This window comes from Falco biarmicus, chromosome 9, assembly GCF_023638135.1.
Source record: "Falco biarmicus isolate bFalBia1 chromosome 9, bFalBia1.pri, whole genome shotgun sequence".
In the NCBI taxonomy this organism is placed as follows: Eukaryota; Metazoa; Chordata; class Aves; order Falconiformes; family Falconidae; genus Falco; species Falco biarmicus.
Window position 1 is genome coordinate 1,843,290 of NC_079296.1, and position 21,252 is coordinate 1,864,541.

The 21,252-nt window shown below is 38.9% G+C and overlaps 2 protein-coding genes across 15 annotated transcripts in view; one reads left to right on the forward strand and one right to left on the reverse strand.

Annotated features, from left to right (window-relative positions):
• The window catches only part of GARNL3 (GTPase activating Rap/RanGAP domain like 3), an 80,405-nt gene extending 66,362 nt beyond the window's left edge, over positions 1-14,043 (forward strand). For all 10 annotated transcript variants that reach the window (XM_056351951.1, XM_056351950.1, XM_056351955.1 and 7 more), the window contains 7 exons: positions 780-846; positions 2,898-3,005; positions 4,138-4,256; positions 4,691-4,826; positions 5,932-6,141; positions 6,458-6,569; positions 7,278-14,043. In XM_056351951.1, coding sequence (XP_056207926.1) covers positions 780-846; positions 2,898-3,005; positions 4,138-4,256; positions 4,691-4,826; positions 5,932-6,141; positions 6,458-6,569; positions 7,278-7,434 — 909 coding nt within the window. In that variant the 3' untranslated portion in view covers positions 7,435-14,043. The remainder of the gene's footprint in view (positions 1-779; positions 847-2,897; positions 3,006-4,137; positions 4,257-4,690; positions 4,827-5,931; positions 6,142-6,457; positions 6,570-7,277) is intronic.
• Positions 14,044-14,633: 590 nt separating this feature from the next.
• Positions 14,634-21,237, reverse strand: SLC2A8 (solute carrier family 2 member 8). 5 transcript variants are annotated; one of them, XM_056351958.1, is made up of 10 exons: positions 21,007-21,237; positions 20,658-20,817; positions 19,754-19,960; positions 18,588-18,687; positions 18,232-18,443; positions 17,413-17,556; positions 16,742-16,850; positions 15,864-16,037; positions 15,082-15,227; positions 14,634-14,921 (listed from the first exon to the last, which is right to left on the reverse strand). In XM_056351958.1, the coding sequence occupies exons 1-10, from the start codon at positions 21,063-21,065 to the stop codon at positions 14,784-14,786; spliced, it is 1,449 nt and encodes a 482-aa protein (XP_056207933.1). In that variant the 5' UTR covers positions 21,066-21,237; the 3' UTR covers positions 14,634-14,783. The 5 variants fall into 5 exon arrangements, with proteins under 5 accessions (XP_056207933.1, XP_056207932.1, XP_056207935.1 ...); XM_056351957.1 differs by having other exon boundaries at positions 18,232-18,471; positions 18,550-18,687; XM_056351960.1 differs by lacking the exon at positions 21,007-21,237 and having other exon boundaries at positions 18,232-18,471; positions 18,550-18,687; positions 19,754-19,956; positions 20,658-20,982.
• Positions 21,238-21,252: the final 15 nt, after the last annotated feature.

Consider the following 21,252-nt stretch of genomic DNA (forward strand, 5'->3'; position numbering starts at 1 on the left):
CTAGCTTATTGTACAAAGGAAAGTCAAAGAACTGCTGATCATAGAATTGGTTTCCAGCCCCTCTCCCTGACCTAGTAGTAAATGCTTGTGGTCTAGGAAGCATTTGTCTCATGTAATCTCAGGCATTTCACTAATAAGGTCTTGTTTCCTGAACAGATACCCTACAGTTTATGGCCATTTGGGGCTTTTTAACTGTCAAAGACAAATACAGAGTTGAAATATGACAATTTGTGTAGCCTAGTTATGTAAAAAATACCATGGTTTTATCAGGCATTGGTTCTCAGTTCCTAAATTCAGGCTAGCCAGTAATCCTTGAGTACAGCCCTATCAACCTCTGTGTTAGTGGTTCTGAACCAGTAACTGGTGCATCTGATCTTTCTGCTAGTCATGATGTGCAATGGAGCTTCTTGGATGATTTTTTGAAACACATTGCTGTTTTTAGCACATCATGTTGTTTCACAGCTGTCCTGAAATCACCCTATTTCCCAAAATTTATATTGCCAAATAAGTTACGTGAGGTTTTTATTGCTTTATACTTTGAGTGTGGTATTGAATATTCAGTACTGTACAGAACTGAGTACAAAAGAAATTGATTTCTATCCTGAGAGCGTACTGAAAATTAATCACAGAAGAGGCTGCATCTGAAAAATTGACTTTTTTTTTTTTCTTTTATCTGTAGTAGTGCCCTCCCCAAACTGTATTGCTTGTTAGACAAAATCTGGTAGTGATAACCTTGGTAGCCTCTGCCTATTCATTATCCTTTCCCATTACCATTGCAGGTTAATTTTGTTGCAGCTATTGATGTATATGAAGATGGTGAAGCTGGTCTACTGTTGTGTTACAACTGTAAGTATTTAGGGAAGACCAAAAATGGTAATACCTCAATTTCCTTATGTAAATCTACTTTTCATTGGGGTCTAGGTATGTATTTTAAAATAAAATCCAGCTTTTCATGGAAAGTTTTTCAATATACATGCTTTTAAATTTAAATGCATGTTATAGGGACTAGAAGTATTATTTTATTGCAGGGTATGTTGAATTTAGACATACTAGCTGTTAGATTTTAATTTTGGGTATATAGATGTATGCCTATATATATATATATATATATATATATATATATATATATATATATGTATGTATGTATTTATGGATGTTACCACCTTACTCACAAAAGTCCTATATCTTCAGATCCAGCTCATTCTTTAGTTATACACTTACTAGGTGTTTTCAAGACACGAGCAATTTAGCGTGCTACTCCTTTTTTTCTCTGTGTGCTGTCCTGTCCTGTCTTTGTGCTTTTTCTTCTGCCGACTTCTTGGCACTGTTGTGTAAATGGCATTGTAATTCTCTGTCTCCTGTTATAAAACAGCCTTTGACATAACATGCATATGCTCTTCTCTGCAGTACACAGGTACTTTTTTTATTCTAGTCATCATGAAAATAGATGCTCTTAGCTTGAAACAGCCTTTGTGAGGCAATGCTGAAGGACAAGGCACAGCTTTCTCTGTTGCAGAAGACGTGTCCTGTTTGCCTCTCCAAATTGAACATTGGTGGAGACAGGACAAATAAATCTGTGTTCCAGCACTGGTATCAGACTGGTACCATGAGGCAAAGTTTAAACGTCTCTAAACATCTCTTCCTGTGCTCTGTGAGGCTTTATTGGTTCTGGTAGCTTGACAAGATGGTACCTGGTTCTGGTTCACTTAGCAGTGCCTCAGAACTACAAAGCTATCTGACAGAGCACAGTGAATTCCCACCTATATTTCTACATAGAATCAATTCCCCTCTAATAGACCCATCACTGAGCCACAGCTAGCAATCTTAGCTGATCTTAAAGTTACGATAAATGTGCTGCACAGGCTTGCAGCAACTTGAATTCCTATATCTAGGACAGTGTCACAGGGAAACCTACATTTGTTCTTTAGAGAGTTTTAGAATTCTGAAAGTGTCATCATAGAACAAACATGAAAACACAGGATTTGGCAGTGTCCTTCATTTGTATTTAGAAAAAGACCTGTAATAAGTCTCTGGATATAAACTTTGATTCAGTCTAAGAAGATCAATTACAGGAAAAAAATACAATTTTGCCTAAAAAAAAGAGCTAAAAGCAAGCAGCACATATTTGAGAGGGTTATAGGTGTTTACCTGAAGCCACCAGTACACTCATAGGAGCTTGTCAAGGAAAAAAGATAACTGCAATTGCATCTCATCTTTAAGCTTTCTTGTTTGCTGATATGACTTTGTGAGTCCTGAGCTTTAATAGATGTTTGATCAGCGCTTGTGCATGTGTATAAAGAAAAATATGTTAATAGTGGAAGGTTAAGTTCCCCATTATCTAGAGCTATCAAAAGTTCAGAATTGCATTGCCAGTAAGAAGCTTTATAAGCCAGTATTTATGTCTGACTCATAGAAAGACTGTTACTTTCTGAATCAGTGGACTTGACAGCAGCTAAGAAGTAGGCTCACTAGTTATGTGATTAATGAAATCCTGGTGTCTGTAATATCACATGTGTGTAACAGTCTTCAAAGAAGGTAAACTCTGCTAGCATGGCTACTTGAAGGGCAGAGAAGTACCGTTCTGTTGACACTGTTTTCTGACTTTCTTGCCTATTCCTCTATCCCTAGACAAGGTAAAGAACCGATAACTTGAAACAGCAATACTTACTTTGTGAAATATGACAGCTTATTAAAATGTAGATCTTTTTATTCTGATCTTTCAAATGCCGTGTTCACAGGGGAAGCACGTTTCTCTTCTCTGTTTATATATAGGACTACCACATAAATGCTTGGTTATGTATATAATGCCCATGCTTCTGCAAAATCTGCCTATGAAGTTGGTGTTTGTCACTTGTAGTGTAAGGTGATGGATGATGCTTTTTTCTTTATTGTTATAGATGTTTGCCAATACAGAAAGGTATATCCTTTTAATGGAGGTTCTCCACTGGTCCAGCCATCAGCTTATGACTTCCAGTTCAGCTGGAATCAAGTTCCTTATGCTGTTGGTAAGCAAATACCTCTTTTTTTTATTGGATGGCTGTGTTTTTCATTACTATTTAGGCTTACACTTGGCTCTTGGTGGAATTACAGTATGTGTGCTAGGAATAAGCATGTTACATTCATGGTGCCACTTAAGCTAAGTTTCTGCATATGATAATTTTAAAAAGTGGAGCCTTGGTGCCCAATTCTTCCTTTGCTGAACTTTTTTTTTCTGTCGTGGTTTAACCCCGGCTGGCAACCCAGCACCACACAGCCAGTTGCTCACTCCCCCTCACTCAGAGGGATGGGGAGGAGAATTGGAAAGGAATGTAGAAGGCAAGGGTTCAGATAAGAACAATTTAATAATTTAAACAGAATAAAGAGGTAAGGACAACAATAATAACAATAATAATAACAAAATGGAAAGGTGGGGGAAAAGGGTAAAGCAAAAGCTGGGCACGCAAGCAAAGCAAAACAAGGAATTCATTCACCACTTCCCACGGGCAGGCAGGCTCAGCCATCCCCAGGGCAGCCGGGCTCCATCACATGTAACGGGTACTCGGGGAGACAAACGCCATAATGCCAAATGTCCCCCCCACTTCCTTCTTCTTCCCCCTCAGCATGACATCATATGGAATGGAATCCCTCTTTGGCCAGTTTGGGTCACCTGTCCTGACTGTGTCCCCTCCCAATTTCCCGTGCCCCCCCAGCCCTCTGCCTGGCAGGGTCCAAGAAGCTGGGAAGTCCTTGATTTAGTATAAACATCACCCAGCAACAACTAAAATCATCAGTGAGTTATCAACATTGGTCTCACATCACAACCAAAACATAGCACCGTACTAACTACTAAGAAGAAAATTAACTCTATCCCAGCTGAAACCAGGACATTTTCCTTTCTTTTTCTTTTTTTTTTCTTTTTCTTTTTTTTTTTTTGGTTGTTTTTTTTTTTGTTTCTCATTTTTCATTCAGTCTGCATTCTGGGCATGGAGAGTGACAGGCCTGATGGAGCTCAGTGTCTATCAGTATGTTAGACAACCCTTTTTGTAGGAAAGGCAGATACCAGAGAGGTCAGATACTCAAGAACAGTTCCCATCGAGCATCCAAGAAACATTTACATTAGCCGTTTTTCCTTGCCAAATATTTTTTGTTTCATTGCAGTCTGTGCTTTTCCTTATATCCTTGCCTTCACTACTGATTCCATTGAGATCCGATTAGTGGTGAATGGGAATTTAGTCCACACAGCAGTTGTGCCTGAGCTTCAACTTGTAGCATCAAGGGTAAGACACAGGAAAATCATGTTTGGCTATTTCTGTGATGTGTTAGGATCTAACTCACATAAGAAGTTGCTGCAGCCAAAAACTAAACGAACCAAAACTGAAATATGTTCTCCTTGATCTGTGGTAACTGTTCATCTGTGTGCTTTTAGTTTATATCAAGTACAAAGAGAATCAGAATCAATCTCACTGTCCTTTATTGCTCACAGTAATGTGGATCTGTGATATTTGACTGTTTATGGGGCGAATGCTGTCCTCAACATCACAGATGTTCCCCCATTTATAGTGGGATAACTTTTCCATGACCAACCCTAGTTGACTTAGCAGCAATACAGCAATAGTGGCAGTAGAACGTAGTGGACAAGTATTTGAGCTCTTACTCAGAAGATGGTTAAGAAAGTCTCACTGTACTAATGATGAGTTATTTGTCATTTCAGTCAGATATTTATTTTAAAGCTACTGCTGCAGTAAGTGGATCATCTGACAGCAGCTCTAAGGAAATGAGTTCAAGGAGTTCTCCTCAAACACCAACAGCTTATGAAATGCCAGAATGTCCTCTTTCTTCTCTAGAAGGTAACATGGTTTCCAGGCAACTTGAATTACGATCTCTGGTCATTTCAACAGTTGTCACATCTCAGTACAGCTGATCTTGAGTAAGATGAAATTGATAAAGTAAAAGCTCCTGGCTGGGTTCATAGCTGAGATTCTGGAGATTTTCTGTTTATCCACAGACAGGAAGCACTTGTCTGAGCTTTTGCCCCATAGTATCTCTTCTGAATGAGTGGCAGCACTGTTCTGAAGAAATAATTTCTGTAGGAGGGGAGGAATTAAGCTTAAGTAGCTTGATGAATCTTTGGCAATATGGCCAAGCCTAATAATGCAAAAAGAGGTATAAAATTGTGGGGAAACTTGAGATTCACATACACCATTCCTTTCATTTAAGAAAAGTTAAACTACCACTGGATGAATAAAGCTTTTTTGTGAACCAAAAGGAAGTTACAGCCTCGAAAGAGTTCACACAGTCAATTTAGTGTAACACGATCTATGAAAAATGAGTCTATAGGGGAACAGTAATGGAGAAACAAGGGAACATCAACTAAATAATGTAAGATGTGTGTATATCTTCCTCACTTAAATCTGCTGTTGCACTGTTGGCAAAAGGGGAAAGGAGAAAGGAATTGCAATTTCAGTTTTTAGAAGGCAATGCTATTTGATGGTAAGTTGTTGTTTTTTCTAGGAATTAGGAAAAGGTGGTATTTTGTGTCACCTAAGAAGAGGAGCCATAATTTAAATGACTTGGGATCCAGGCTCCAATGTACTTGAAACATTAAAATATATGGGGAATACAGCACAGAGTGCAGAGTCATGGTATAACAGTCAGAATACCAGCCTCAGGACATGCACATTTACTTCCTGGTTCCACTGCTGATTCATCGCATCACCAAGAGTCAATCTTCTTTTTCTCTCTGAGTCAAATTACAAGTCTGCACAATGTGGCTGCCTTTCTTCCTCCTAGTCTTTTTATATTGAAAGATCTCTGTGGCAAGAGGCATCTTTGTTATTTGGGTTGAAAAGCACACAGCACAGGTATAACTTTTTTGCATAACTTTTTGCTTGTAAGTATAAAGAATTGACTCTGTTCTGAAAGTTTAACGTTCTTTTTCCTTCTGTGTTTCAGGTGAAGTTCCATGCAAAAACCTGTACAAAATTCCTCTCAGTAATCTGGTTGGGCGAAGTGTTGAACGACCTCTGAAGTCACCTTTGGCTTCCAAAGTCATCACTACTACAGCATCCAGTGGCATTGCCTCTCTTCCAGTTACTCACTCACTATCCTTATCTCGTATGGAAATTAAAGAAATTGCAAGCAGAACACGTAAAGAATTGCTGGGTAAACTCTCTTCATTTTTCAGTGTTATTATCAATTGCCAAGTATATAGTTTCTGTCTGACTGTGGACAACTGCAGTCAGATTTGTAACGTGTAACCAGTATTCATAAATAAGTTGTATAAACTAACAAATGAAACTGTGAGAAAACATTATTTGCAAATAGTCTAGCCAGCATCTGTTCACATGCAAGGTGACCATATTCTAAGCCAGGTAGAAACTGTTTAGTTAATAATGAAAACCAGTGACAGATACCTTAATGTTTTCATGAATGCTTTATTTTCTCTTAAGAGTATTAAGTCTTTTATTCCTCTGTTGAGGCCTCTTGGATGAGCCTATACCCAAGTCACAAAGTGCACAGAAGCAAAAAAAGGTTCCTCGAAGACAGTCAGACCCCAAGCAGGAAGCAGTAAGATCAACTAGTAGTGACAGGTAAATATACTGCCTTTAGAAAAGAATCTAAGTTAGACTGTAAATGTTTTCAGAATTGATTGTTCATGCTTGGCATGAGGCTCACTGATACCTTTGTATACTGATATGAATTTCATGCTAATATATTTGTTTAGAGTATCAGAATATTGAAAGTACTGAAACTAATACACTTTTTGCTAAAGGCATGTTACTGAGCAAAGCAAGGCTAAATGGGATTTTGTGGGGACTGGCTGCAGCTGAGCCTGTCATTACAATTTGGACTACTAGATTCGCACTGTGCAGGCTCACTTGCTATTTTCTTCATATGCACTTGTGTTGCTATTTCCATAATACATTTTGTGAAGAAACACCATAGCATTTGTCTGCTTGGCTCTGCTTAGCTGACCACACTGCCATTCTCTCATTTTCATTGTTTTCATAACCTGTGTTTGTGCCAGTATACAGTAGGCTGAGATTAACAAAGCAAACAAAATATCCGTTGCAATGTAAAATGATATTTGATTTATTTCACTATCTAGAAATCATTTGGGTGAAGGACTTCATTAACATTGCCTTTTGATGATTTTCAGTAGAGTAAAACAGGGAGAAACTCGGTTTTAATGGTCCCTCTCTGTCTTTAGGATAACTTGATTGAACCTAGAAAATAGCTATTGACCTACTTGCCCTGATGTGTGTATTTTTTAGTAACTTTTGTCTTCCTCTTTGTAGGATAATATCAAGCTCTTTCGAAAGCTACTCTGAAGGACGTCATCTTTCTACTAGTTCAGATCCCGATACTTTACCAAACAGGGAGGAGAGCTCACCATCTAGCTATCCATTTCAGCTGATTTCTTTATACGATGAAGATGACATTGACTTGAAGTGAAGACAGTCTTAAAACCCGTCTTCCTTACTTAACGTTTTCTTACAACTCTGTGAGCTCTATGGGAATGTTACAAACACTGCTTTTAGTGGTAAAATGTGGTTGGAAGTATTATTGGTGATTAATCTTTATAGAACCCATGTTGTTCTGGCTAGCTCAGCCTGATTTGGTGATGCTTATATCTTTGACATAGGTATGTTTTCTTTTCTCCATTAATGGTCGTTACTTTTTGTGGCATTCTAACAGTAGATAATCAATGAGAGATTTAGGCTGAACCTGAAGTAAACAAAAAGTATTACTAGTTCTGAGCTTCTTATAATTTGAAGTACCTGTATGACATTCAGCTAAGTTAACTGCTGTTATTACTACCAGAAGTTGTTTTACAACAGTTTGTCTTGTGGGGGAAGAAGAATTTTATAATTTAAATCACTCCTTTTGGTTTTTCAGTCTTTAAAAAACCAAACCAAACAACTTCAACAAAAAAAGGTTTGCAGGCAAGGTCTTTCCAAACAGTGCAGTCTGTCTGTGAAGTGATGCAGCTGTGGTATGTTCACTGAAGAATCAAGGATGTTTGATAAAGATCAGGTAAGATATAAGATACTGCCTTATTTGTTCTGGCCTGTCTGTGCACATTTTTTAGAGAAACTTAAAAACTGTTTTGGCATTAAGAATCCTTGAGCAGGAGACTTTTCGTAGAAGACACAAACTTTCAAAATATTCCTTAAGAATTGGAAGTAAAAAACCAAAACAAACAGCTGTATTTCCCCATCTACTGGAAAACTTATTCTAGTGCACCTACAGGTTTTCCCGTTACAGGCAGAAGAGCCAGCCCGTTTTTTTCTTCAGACTACACAAAGATTCCTATGCAGGCATCAGCGTTAGCTGTTGTCTGCTGTTGCACCAATAGTGTAAGTCATTATTCCAGATGATGATATCTTTCTAACTGGATCTGGACTGAAATTTCACTTCGAAGAAGCTAGTTTTCTATGATTAAATAGTCATCTTAGATCTTCTGTTATGTTAAAGGACAGGGTTTCATGTGTAAAGCTTGGGTGTTTTTTAACCCTTACCTCTATGCCAAAAATCAGTTTAAAACAGTATTCTGAAAAGGTTTTGTTTTGTTTGGGGTTTTTGCTTTGGTTTGGTTGTTTTTTGTTTTTTTTCATGAAAATGCAATGCTTCCAGGCTTTTTATATATGAAGATTTTTAGCTTTATTAGCAATTATTTCTTGTTCTATATGTAGAATTACTTCTGTATCCTTGATTTGATTTTGTAATAGTATTCATGTGTCACGATTTCACTTTCTGTCCAAGCATGACCACCTGGAGATGTGTGCCTTTTGCTTCAGTCCGTCTGAATCTAAAACTGTTTTTGCAAAGTATTTTTTGCTGTTTATTGTATATAATGGCTTAATTGCTCCACCTAGGAAAATATGCAAGGCCTTACCTGAAAGGATCATTTTTGCCTCTCAACTGGAGTGGCTGATCAAGGAAAGGAGCAGTATTTTCACAGTAATTATTATAGGAGCAGAAGCAGTATTAACCAGTGGCTACTATTATTTTAGTATTTTTGCTATTATCACCCCATAGATGTGAGGGGTGAACCTTAATAAGCATCTAAAAAGAAGTGCCAGCTCCAAGTCTTTGCAAGAGCTTGTAATTCTTTTGAGTGTAATTTCCAGAGATTGCGTTAATTTACCTTGTCCTGTTTATCTGGGCAGCTAAGGTTTAGGAAAAAAAAAAATCAATCTGAAAGTATCACGTGGTGCTTATTATCCTGAAACTTGTAAACACTTCTGTGGACTTACCGAATCCATTTTAGGGAGTACTGCTTGCACTTAGGTATTTTTAGAAAGCAAAAGCACCACCTTTTTCCATAAATGGATTTCTCAGTGTGGTATTTAATTTGTTATGTGAGTGTTTTCAAAGACTGTACCAGTGTGTTGCAAAACTGGGGATTTAGTTAAAATACAATTGTAACTGAAAACTTTGCTTTTCACTGTTAGGGTATCGGATTTTAAATATATTGCAGATGTTCACCTATGGTACTCCAGCATGATTTAACATGACTAAACCATTGTTCAGTAGCAGTTGAAGCATATATGGAGATTTTAAAACTTGTTTTGAAGAACTGGAACACACACATATTTAGGTATCCCGAGAGACAAGCCTTACAGATGGGGCGCTAGGGGGATCGAGAAGAACGAAGAAAACTTGACAGAAAGCTTGACCACAGCCTGTGATGGTAGTTAGGATGCATGTAGATGTGGCATTTGTGTCATAACCAAAACATGATTATAGAAAGAGGGGCCATAAAGCAAGAGTTACTTTCTTTAACCAGAACCACAGCAGCAGCTATAAAGTATTGCTGTAAATTAAGGGAACGTGTGTGTGTGACATCTTCTGAAGGTATGCCTGTTATCACAGCATTGATGACATCTAGCAGTAACAGACAGCAGAAAGGACTGTAAGGAGTACAAATTAAATTTGATTGCTTAAGCTAGACAAAACTATCAGACTAGCTTCATGGCACTTATCTGGAACCAAGGCACTGGTATAGTTTGAAGGGGGAAGCCCAGCAACTGCCACCCACCACCTCCCACCTGAATTTTATGCTACAGCTTGACTTAAAGGGTCAGGTGCAAGCTGCTACACAGGTCACAAAGGGAACTACCAGGCCTAATAGACTATTACTCATATAGGACAAGAAAGATCTGAACCGTTCAAACTACCTGTCTTCATTCCTAATGTATGCAGTAAGTGCCTTAACAGGGCTGCCACTTCTTGAGTTTTTGCTTCTGTAATTGATCTGCATGTCTTGCAGGGATGTAGGAATAACATTAGACCTAGCAAGAGAAGTTGGGAGGGATCAGGCAACGTTAGTTTGATTTATATGACACCTAGAGGTGGTAGCAGAGGCTTCAGGGTCATGTATATGTAACTTCCTACCTACTTACTGCATGACAGCAGCCCAGAGTATAGGTGGAAGGCAGAGAACATGGTAGTAAAGTTCCAATTTTGACACAAGCCACGAGAACCAAATTCTGTGAAGGTCTTCATCATATCTATTGTATCAAAAGAAAGTATCATGCAATAATGTGAAATTGCTGGCACAACTGGACAAATAGCCACCGTACAAGGATGTGGTTTCAGTGGGCTCTTAACAGTCTCATCAGAGTGCCCTGAGTTATATGCCTTTCAGTGTGATGAGTTGGCATCCTCTGAATTAGCTCCTAGTCATTGTTTCTCTCAAAATATTGTCTTAGACCCATACCATTCCAGCTGCTAATTAAAGTCAAAACAAAAGCCATCTGGTGGTATTGATATATAAGCTCTTGCATATCATTGATAAAGGCAAGGGTTTTATACATCTGTGCCGGCTCCCCTACTTCAGACCAGTGTCCGATGACAAGGCTTGTTGGAAGGCTGCTGGGATGGACAGCTATATTGTCGTGCTCTCCAGCTTTAAAGACATGGTTTTTCCCTTCTGCTTTTCCAGCATGTGTATGCATCTACTCATTAAAACTTAGAAAGCAGTCTTGGGCACAAACTGTAGCCATGCCCACCCTAAGTATAGCCCTTCCTACTTTCATATCTTACGTTAAAGCTGCCTTCAGCCTGCATTCCTGGTGTTGGCTGACCATCTCATGGATGAGAGAAAAGATAATCTTTGTATCTGCAGCTATGTAAGATTAAGGTGGGCATAGTTCTAATTGAGAGGAATACTGAAAAATCTTGCTACAGATGGATGGAAGAAGTCCCTTCTGTGAAGGAAGAATTGTTGCCGAACTGAACACTTGCTATCAAGCTAAGCTCAACTGAAGGCTCATTCTGGACTCGTAATAGATAAGTTTCTGCAAGAAATGTTTACTATCCCAGCATGCAGGATTTGTTGGAGAAGGTGATGCTCAACCCCTTCGGGCTAATAGTAGAATCACCACTTGAGCACTGTGCCTTAAGTCTGACTAAATCATAGGAATGTTGTTTACTTTGGTGGAAGCATTAGACCGTACAGGCAGTTAGTTCAGAATGTGCTTATGCCTCCTTACCAACATGGGTAATGATGCATGGAATCACAGAATAGTTGAGGCTGGAAGGGACCACTGCAGATTATCTAGTCCAGTACCCAAACCCACACACCTCCATTCAAAACAGCATCAGTGTCAGGTGGTTCGGTGCCACATTGTTGCATTTTGAGTCCGTTCAAAATGGGGATGCAACATTTTGAGCTAGGTACCATCTTTGTCCTGTATTTGCATTACAGCATGCATATAAACCGGACAGCTTTCAAGTGTGACTAGGACTCGAGAGCCCAGAGACACACAAGCTAATTCTTTCACACACATGCAATATGTAGCTCTTAAGGCTGAGGATTTGATGAGCCCTTCCCAAGGTCTACAGTTTGGGCTTTAGAAACTGTTGCAGACTTAACAGTCCAGCTCTTTCTTCTAGTGGCAATGCAGTACACATAAATTTTAGAAATGTTTGAAAGTAACAAAACACTTCCTTCTAAGGAGAGGTAGACTCGCATGCAATTTGAAAGGCTAGGTGCTGTTTATGGTAGTGAGAGCTCTGGACTTCTAGGTTGAATGGAAGTACGGATACCTTCAGCATCCTGTTCTGTAAGGAATAAGTAGGACCTGTTCTGATTACAATCCTTTCTGGGTTTGGGGCTGGGGTGGGGGTTTCTTTTTTCTGTTTGGTTGCTTTGGTTTCTTGGGGGTTGGGGTGGGGGGCAGGGAGAGAGGCTGTGGGGTGGTTTTGTTTGGTGTTGGGGTTTTGTATTTTTTTTTTCAATGCATAGCGTACACTATACAAGTGGCACCCAGAATGAATAGCAGGTTTGCTGTCTGCCCTCATGTAACTATTTCTGTACATATGCAAGTACTTGTAATTGATTGGTAGATTCAAATTAATTTTTTATTTTTTTATTTTTTTTTTATTTTTTTTTTTTAGTGCTAGGCTAGTCAATTGAATAACCAACAGCTCTTAATAAGGCAGGGGACAGGTAGCACCCCTGTGAAGTGTAACACTATTACATACCCAGTTAGATATGGTCAAGGTTGCTGCTCCTGACATTTACTTTCTGCTGTTCTATGTATAGTCCACCAAGCCACAGATTCAAGATCATCCATGTTTTCCTAAAGGTGTGGGTCTACACCTTGTGCTTGCAGATGCAGCAGCTTTCCCAGAGCTGCTGGCTCAGTCTGCATCTGAGATATTTAATCCTTTGGGTTTGGATTTGTTTTTTTATATATATATATATATATACACACACACACACACATATGTGTATATATATACGTATGTATGTATATACATATACATGTGTATGTATCTGTAATTTCTACCACAAGTTTTAAGGGGTTAGAAGTCCTAAGCGTATTCAGGAATTTAAAGTTATGTGATCTTACAAGGGGAGGGAGGGGGACATGGGAAAATCCCAAATGCAAGTGATAAGGTATTTCTGAATCATTTTTTTCGCATTCTTTGTATGAAAATGACTGCCATACTACTGTCATTACTTCACATATGCATGTTCATATGCAGAGTGCTTGCTCAATCTGTTAAAGCGGTATTTTCTCAAATAGGCTTAGCCTGATTTTGTGGAGAAATAAATTACACCCTGAGAATCTAATATTACCAATATGGGAAAGCGCCTGTGACAATATGCAGCAAACATCTGTACTTGCATGCAGGTTAGGAAGTATTTTTATACTCTTACTTAGTTGAGCACAGCAACTTCACCAGCCTGTCTACTGCCTAGCTGCTTCTTTGTTGCTGATCTGCAACTGACTGACTCCTGTTTGCTACTGGAAATCATGGTATTAGCACAGGATTTGAAGAGAAAATTTAAGAATTATTTTCTGCATATTTATTTATAGTTCTATTAGATATTTATCTGGTTGAATGGAAAATGTTATGTCTCTAAAGGTTCATGCAAAAAGCGTTATCAATCTGGAATGTCAGTTTTAACTAAGTCTTTGAATGTTAGCAGACTGCTTTGTAATTTAATAATTGCGTATTGTTAGGACCGTTGCTGTTTGTGATCAGAAACTCTTATCTACCACTTGTCTTAAATGCTGACGTATTACCATTGTTTTTAATGTCATGTGATAGTGTGTATGGCTTGTGTTTTAGATGTGACATCCAAATAGAAACAGTCCTATCACAGCTGGAACTGTTTTAAGTGCCATTTACACTTTTGTGAAGGAATAACAGACTATTTATTTCTTCATATGTAATAAACTATAAATTTGACCTCACTACTTTCTTTCACACATGCAGAACTAATAGCTTTTCCAAATTTGGCTCACTAGACAAGAAATTAAAAAGACAGGATGTAGTATGATATTGCATACAGCTCAGCTCTGGATTACTGTTTCCATTTGAGTTCTCCAGAAATTTTGTTTCAGAAAAGTCATTCAGTTAGAAGTGCTGTATCATACCTGTGAGATTGCTATTTGTGTCTTAAGCATTACCCATCTTTGGTAAGAACTGTAATCCAGCATTGGCTTGTGTTTCCAGGCATCTTTTAGACTTTCAGAGACCTGCTCCAGTTGAAGATCTTTACTGCTTAAATTAATACTACAATAGATGGTTTTTCTCCTTTTCTGGCTAAAAGTGTATTCTTGCTGTTGCCAAGACTTTGTAATTCCTTTTGAGAAAGCAGTGCTCCTTCCTGAATTCCAAAATACATTTTCCTAAGAGCTACAGCCTTTGTGATTTAAATGCATTCCTAGCCAACTTGACTGCAGTAGGAAAAATAATGCCAGCTCAACACTAACGCTCATGAAAGCCAAGCATTCATCTCCGGTTGGGACCAACACTTATTCCATGGTCAGGCATCCCAGAAACAGTAGCAGCAGCACAAAGGTAAAGTACTGCATTCTGAAATTAACATTACCCAGGCTACATAATTCATTTATTCACTGTAACATGAATACACATGGGAAAGGTAAAGTAGAGCAAGGAAACTCAATATATTTATTTTCAAAACCAAATTTTAATTTACATCTTAGAAAAAAATTATACTGGCCAATAAATTTAACAGTCTTACTTGGCCATTACAGTCAGTCTGCACCAGGTGAAAAGAAGACGGGAATCAAAGAATAAAGAATATGTCCAAGACCTACACAACTGAGATCTACTGCAGGGAGTACACAGAAGTGTATGCAGATCTGCATAGATGGTTTTCTTAAAAAAAAAAGAATTCAGATTTTACAATTAAAATTAGTTGATAGGAAGTTTAGTAACTGAGATGTCTGTCATATGATACAGATACTTCCAACTACAGCACTGTAATTCATGATTGATAGGAAGATTCTGTATCAACATAAAAAGCCTTAGGCTTACGGTCTTCTGAAGTAGGCCTCAATTTGTTCCAGGGTTTGTCCTTTTGTTTCGGGAACATAAAAGGCTGTAAAAGTTACATTGAGGCAGCAGAAGGCAGAGAAGAGCCAGAAGGTGCCATAGGATGTTAAGCAACCCTGAGGGAGGGGAAACAACAAAAAAGGCATTATTACAGCTCACTAAAGTACAACTATAGTTCTGTATTGCCAGAGAAGACTCTGGCTCAGGGCTCACTCAGAAGCATCTTTAATAAATTTCCCTATGAAAAGAAACCAGATTGTAATATATGATGCTTACTATGAAATCATTAAATTCTTTGGTTACCAAGAAGGCCATAACCCAGTTTGTTAACACACAAGCACCACTGGATATGCCTCTAGCTCTAAGTGGAAAGATTTCAGATATCACCAGCCATGGAACAGGACCCCATCCAAGGGCAAAACCTGCAATTACAAGGAGAAGAGAATAAATGCAAATTAAATACATATTAAAGGGAAGACTGAACGATGCCCAAGTTAGTCAGATAAGGACAATGCAGTTTCTCCTCTAGATTCTTGGCTGATTCCAGTAAGACGGTGCCTCTACCAGAAGGAAAGAGAGTAAGATATTTTAGGGCAGCATGATAAATGCTAGTTTTTCAGATCAATTACAGTAATATGCTTAACAAGCAGAAATTCTTGCCCTGAAGTCTCTGAAGTGGTAAACTGAAAAACTGACCTTGTTTCCAACTGCTGCTGCCTTGTGCTATCACAGAATTCAGTGTGGCTTCACTAACAAAGACTTTTTTTTTTTCCTCCATTAATGACTGTAAAGCAGTTTAACCTGAGCAATTACTATTTACCATTAGTACAAGGAGGTATAGATTAATTTTCCAGGAAATTGGCTTAACTAAGCTGCGAGCTCTATCACCAGGGTTGTGAATGCTCAGCCCAACTTTGCATTATGCACCAAGAAGGTCTGTCAAAAAACCTAACTCGGTTCCATTCATCAGTAATGTGACAAAATAGAACAATATTGTCACATTCATTAGAAAGTTTTGAGTTTTGTGTAATCGCTACTTAGAAGCCTGTTCCACTTACCAGCAACGAAGAGCCCTAGGCTCACTACTGCAAGCCAGGATATGCTGCTTTCTGTTCCTGGAGATGCTGACTTTAGAGCGAGCCATACATCAGGATCTGACGAGTTGTTTCGATTTGGAAGGACCATTTTAAAGTAAAGCCCAAACAATGCAGTACTGAGAGCCATGATTATCCCTGAAAAGTAAGCAACAAGCAAGTTGTCACTGGTTGCCACTTGGATATTCTTCTGAAAGACTGAACATAGTTGGTCTGCCAAATACAAGATATGCTGGCCCTCAAAGAGTGTTTCTTAAAAAGACTATTCTTGGAAATAAACACTGGCCTTGACAGGAGTGAAAGGTACTAGACAAGCATTCTAAACACTAGCCAAACAGTATAGTCTTGACAGCAATCATTACTATTGAGTGTCAGCACAAGAATGATATTAAACAGAATTAGTTTTATTTAGCACATCTATTTGTAAAGTTAAAAATTTTAATTATAATTTTATATAACTGAACACCACAATGCACCATGAAAGTAGCACCAGCCACAGAGAAATTACTTTGAAATAGCCATTTGGTGACAACTTGGGTATGAGAACGTATCATGACATTGAATCTTACTGAGAAAAAAAAATTACCACAGTAGTAAGAACTGTCTCAATGACATAACTATTTCAAATATGTAGTTTCAAGGGGTTCCACCTACAATGTACATGTAATATGATAGTTTCCTCTCACAAGTTTAAGTCTATAGTTCTACCAAATGACAACTATAAAGCAAACCACTTAAAAATGCATAAACTTCAATACTTAATTCCCCCAGCAATTAAGACATTTTCTGGTACTATACATAGTAATTTTTCATACTGAACAAAATTCAGTAACATGTTTTACCAGATACATAAAGCAGCACTTTTCGTCCAGTTTTATCTATGATAAGTGCAGCCACAGCAGTGAAACATACTTGTATGGAACCCACAATAACAGAAGCCATTCTGCTGTCCTGAAATAAAAGTAAATAGGGAGAATTTACTCTTTCAGGCTGATAAAAGGATCACTTAGCAAGCATTACAAATGCATTTGTTTCTTGAATCTGAAAGAAGATGAACTATGCCATAGAAATTAATGGTGGGGGGAGACAACAGGAGGGGAAAAAAAAAAAAAGAAAAAAAGACATTGACAATTAACATAACATACTGTCTCTTAATAAACTTTAAGATAAGCCACAGCTTCTTCCTAGAGTTTCACTGCATTTGCAACTCCTATTTAGATCACTACAGTAAGATTTTCTATTAGTATCTAAGTTCAGACCAACAAAACACAACATACTTTCCCCCCCCCCCCAAAAAAAAAAACCAGAACATTCAGGTATGCCAGAGTAACACAGTCAAGAGGGTATCTAGAACCCAAACAAAAAAACCCAAAACACTAAACCCCAGACCCTGATATTTATGACATAGGCAGGATCATTATCAGGTCAGTTTGTTATGTGTTTTAGACTTACAGGACTGACTAAGCTGAAAGTATTACAGACATTTGTCAGTTTGGAAACACACCCCGATTACCTTGAAGTCTGCATCTTCAAAGATAGTTTCTGCATAAAACATAACTGCATTAATGCCTGTTACTTGCTGGAAGAACATTAGAGCCACACCAATAAGAAGCGGCCTGTAGATTGAGGGATTCTTAAATTCAGAGAAATTCAGTCCCTGTTAAAAAGATTATGAAATGATTTGGTGAAAGATTTCATCTTTTACATCAAAAAACAAAAGCAGTAACAACAAAGAATATCCTCAGAACATTTCAATGTCTTCAGACTAAGTTTCCCATCCCTGCTTTTGCAAAACTATGTGTCTCTAGCAGTAACAATGTTTACATTTGAAGTATCCGAGAACTCCAGAAAAGCATTTTTCCCCTTTTCTCAGGTTCTAGAGTCAGAAATTGAAGTACTTTGTAGAGAAAGGTAACATGAATGAATCCGCGGTTTGCAGAAACCAGACTTCCAAGGATTAGACCTGCCTACTTACGCATGCATCGCAGGAGAAAATGCATTCATACAACACAAACAATAGGAAATTAGTGTTAAAGATGTTGAGCAACCCTACAAAATTGCTAAATAAAGCAAAAAAAAGGATTCTAACTAACAAGAACATGAGCCTGACTGCTGCTCATATATGCTGATGGCAGCCAATGGTGCCATTCAGCAGCTGCAGCTGCAAGGTAGAGAAAAAACATTCAAAGAACGTCACCAAAAGGTTGGGACCACCATTTGTAGAAAAGACTATTAACTAAGCTTTGATAAAACTCTCTTAATTACACTACATGCTTTCAGATATTATCTCCATACAAAAAGTTTTTTAAAGAGTAAATCAGATTCTCATCACCTCTTCCTGAACACTAGCTTCAATCTGCCTACATTCCCATTCATGGTCCACATGTGGTCCCCGCAGAAAGCGCAAAGAAGCTATGGCTTCTGAGCGTTTGTTCCGATTCAGCAGAAATCTCGGTGTTTCAGGCATGAAGGACATTAACAATAGCATTATGCAGGATGGAAAAGAACACAACACTGCCAGCCAGCGCCAATTTAGTGTTATTCCTGGGTAACGAAAAGGAAGGAAAGAGGACTATGAAAATCAATTAGTTGTACAGACAAATTAACATTCACTTTCAATTCTTCAGTGTTGTTTTTTCATTACACGTACCAATTCTTCTTTGTAGCCTAGAGCCCTAACCTCAATACCTGCAACGTAGACTCCCAGTATGCCAGTCACCACCATCAACTGAACACAAGAGACAAGCATACCACGGACTTTAGGATGAGATACTTCAGATATATACACCTGAAACATACGGAGAAAGTATTTAATAATTACTTTTATCTAATTTGGGTCAAGGACTTGATAAGTAATTAATTTCTGAAAAAACACAGATGTATTTCCTAGTAACTCCCCTCCTTTAAAAAAGCCTCAATAAAATGGAATGAATAGAAAAGCATTATCTCAGAAATGTATACTGGCATCATGAAAAACACTGAGAAAAAGGGAGGAGCTAAGCCAGAAGAATGTTGATGCAGTATCAGAATCCCAAAGGTGAATAAACCTGCATTAGTAAGAGCTGCTTTTGTTAGCCATATTCAACAAGAAACACATTATCACAAAGCAGTCCACAGCTTGAAACAGTCTTTGCATAAACATGTAGCCCAAGCCACATATAGAAGTTTTTTGCAATGAAAGTTTTAAATGTAAACAGTGAAACTATTTCATTCTCCATTAAATTCAAAATTGACAGCTCATCTTAACACAGACTATATGAACAGCACCACACCACATCCCATATTCAGGACCAACTTAAACTTTTCAACTATTTAACATAATGACCCCAAGTCAATATCTACAGTTTAGCTGTATACATTGCAAAAAAGAAATCCCTCATATTTATATATAGATTTCTGAAGTCATAGTTCTTACTTTTTCTGGAAGGAAAATAAAGAATCCTTATTTCAAAAATGATTTAGAGCTACAAAAACTTGGTATGCTATGTATGAGGAATTTGAAGAGTTAAATATGACTACAGTAGAACATAAAACAGAAGCAATCAAATAAAAGACTAATAATCTTAAAGACCACATCACTGTATTGGGAATGCATGGCACAGAAGTGCCATTAGAAAAAACAAAAATTATTTTCTTCATTACTAAAAACAAGCCAAACTTGATTCTGTAAAAATCAGTTTCTTCTAAATCCACAAACTGCCTTGGCTGTACTTGGTATAACAAGTTATTCAGTTACTTCACTCAAGCCACCTATAATACTGCTATGGAAAAAAACCCAAACCCAAACCAAAACACAACCACAAACAAAATAGCAACCATACATGCACACACACCGAGAAAAACATCTTACTTACCGGAACGACAAGTGAAGTAATTCCACTGGCTAAGCCTGTCAGCATTCGTCCAAAATAAAGCATCCAAACATTCTGAGCAGATATAATAACTACGTATCCAAAAACATATGGTATTGAGCACAGCATTAGACTCAGCTTTCTCCCAACTTTATCAATAAGATAGCCTCCCAGTATTCCTCCGGCAGCAGCTCCTAATGTTACTACTGACTTCAAAAAACAAGAAAATTTTTTTTACAAATATGAAAATAAGTAACAGCAATTTCTTTTAAATTCTTGAATAGCAGCTTCTAAAAGAACATGCAAGAGCATGCAGGTGCTTTGAAATCAAACACAATCAAGAACATACTCAGGAAGCACTACTCACCACAACTGAACATCAAGAATTTTCATATTACATATAAAGCTCTTTCAACAAAGGAAAAAAATGTAGTGCAGCAGTAATTGTTTCTTAATCTGTCTAAAAAGCTGTCCATTCACAAACAGGACTTTCAAACTATTCTACAGCCCTGAAGAATGTTATCTTGACTAACCTTAAATTCAGCCTGTATCCAAAAAACCAAATATTCCCCATGTTGACAGACTGCACTGCTTCATAATAAAGTTCATTTTCTGTGGTCCCTTAACAGGTACAACTGAGAAACATGAAGACGACATTTTAGCACCAAAAAATAAGTTCAAGTAACAGGGGCATTTCTTCACATATCTAAGAGTGATCAGAGCATAACTGCACTGTTACGCAAGAAAAACTTGAATCAATTACGGAGTTTAGAAAAATAATTTATTTAATAAATAAGATCAGCATGTATGCTCATTCTTAAGAGGAGTAAGACCCCATCACGTAAGCAGCATCTTCCTGACCTATGCTTTCAAATAGAATCACATAGCGTATCATACAGAGCCTTACCCCAAACCACGAGGCTTGATCGCCGTGCAATCTTAATTTAGGATCGCTGATTTCCCTCAGCACTGGAATAACAGGTGAGCTATAGCCTAGCACGAAGCCAAAGCTAAGCGGTCCCAGGACAGCAGCGAACGTGGCGAGGTACAGCTTCTCGTTGCGCACCCTGGGGCACAGAAAGGCCGAAAGGCTCGGACCGCCCCCGCCCCCCGCCCGGCTCCGGCCCCTCAGTGGGGCCAGCAGCGCCCGGGCGGGCCTGGCAAAGGCCTCGGCTCTCAGCTCGCCAGGGCCCGCCCGAACTCCAGCGAGGCCGGCACAGCCGCTGAGCCCGCCGGAGCCCGGCGCCTGCCCTCACCTCGGGTAAGCGTCCGGGCTCGGGGAACCCAGCAGGCAGCGAGACTCCTCCGCAGCCATGCCCAGCCGCGGGGAGCGCCGCAGCGCGGCCGGCGCCGGCCACCGCCCCGCGGGCAGCCGCTATGAGCCGCAGGCCCGGCCGCGGCTCCCGTCCAGGCTGTGCGGGCCGTGGGAGTCGGCCGCGGGGGCGGGTCGCGCCACCGGGCAGGGGCAGGGGCAGGGCCTCCGCCGCGGCGCCGCGAGGCTG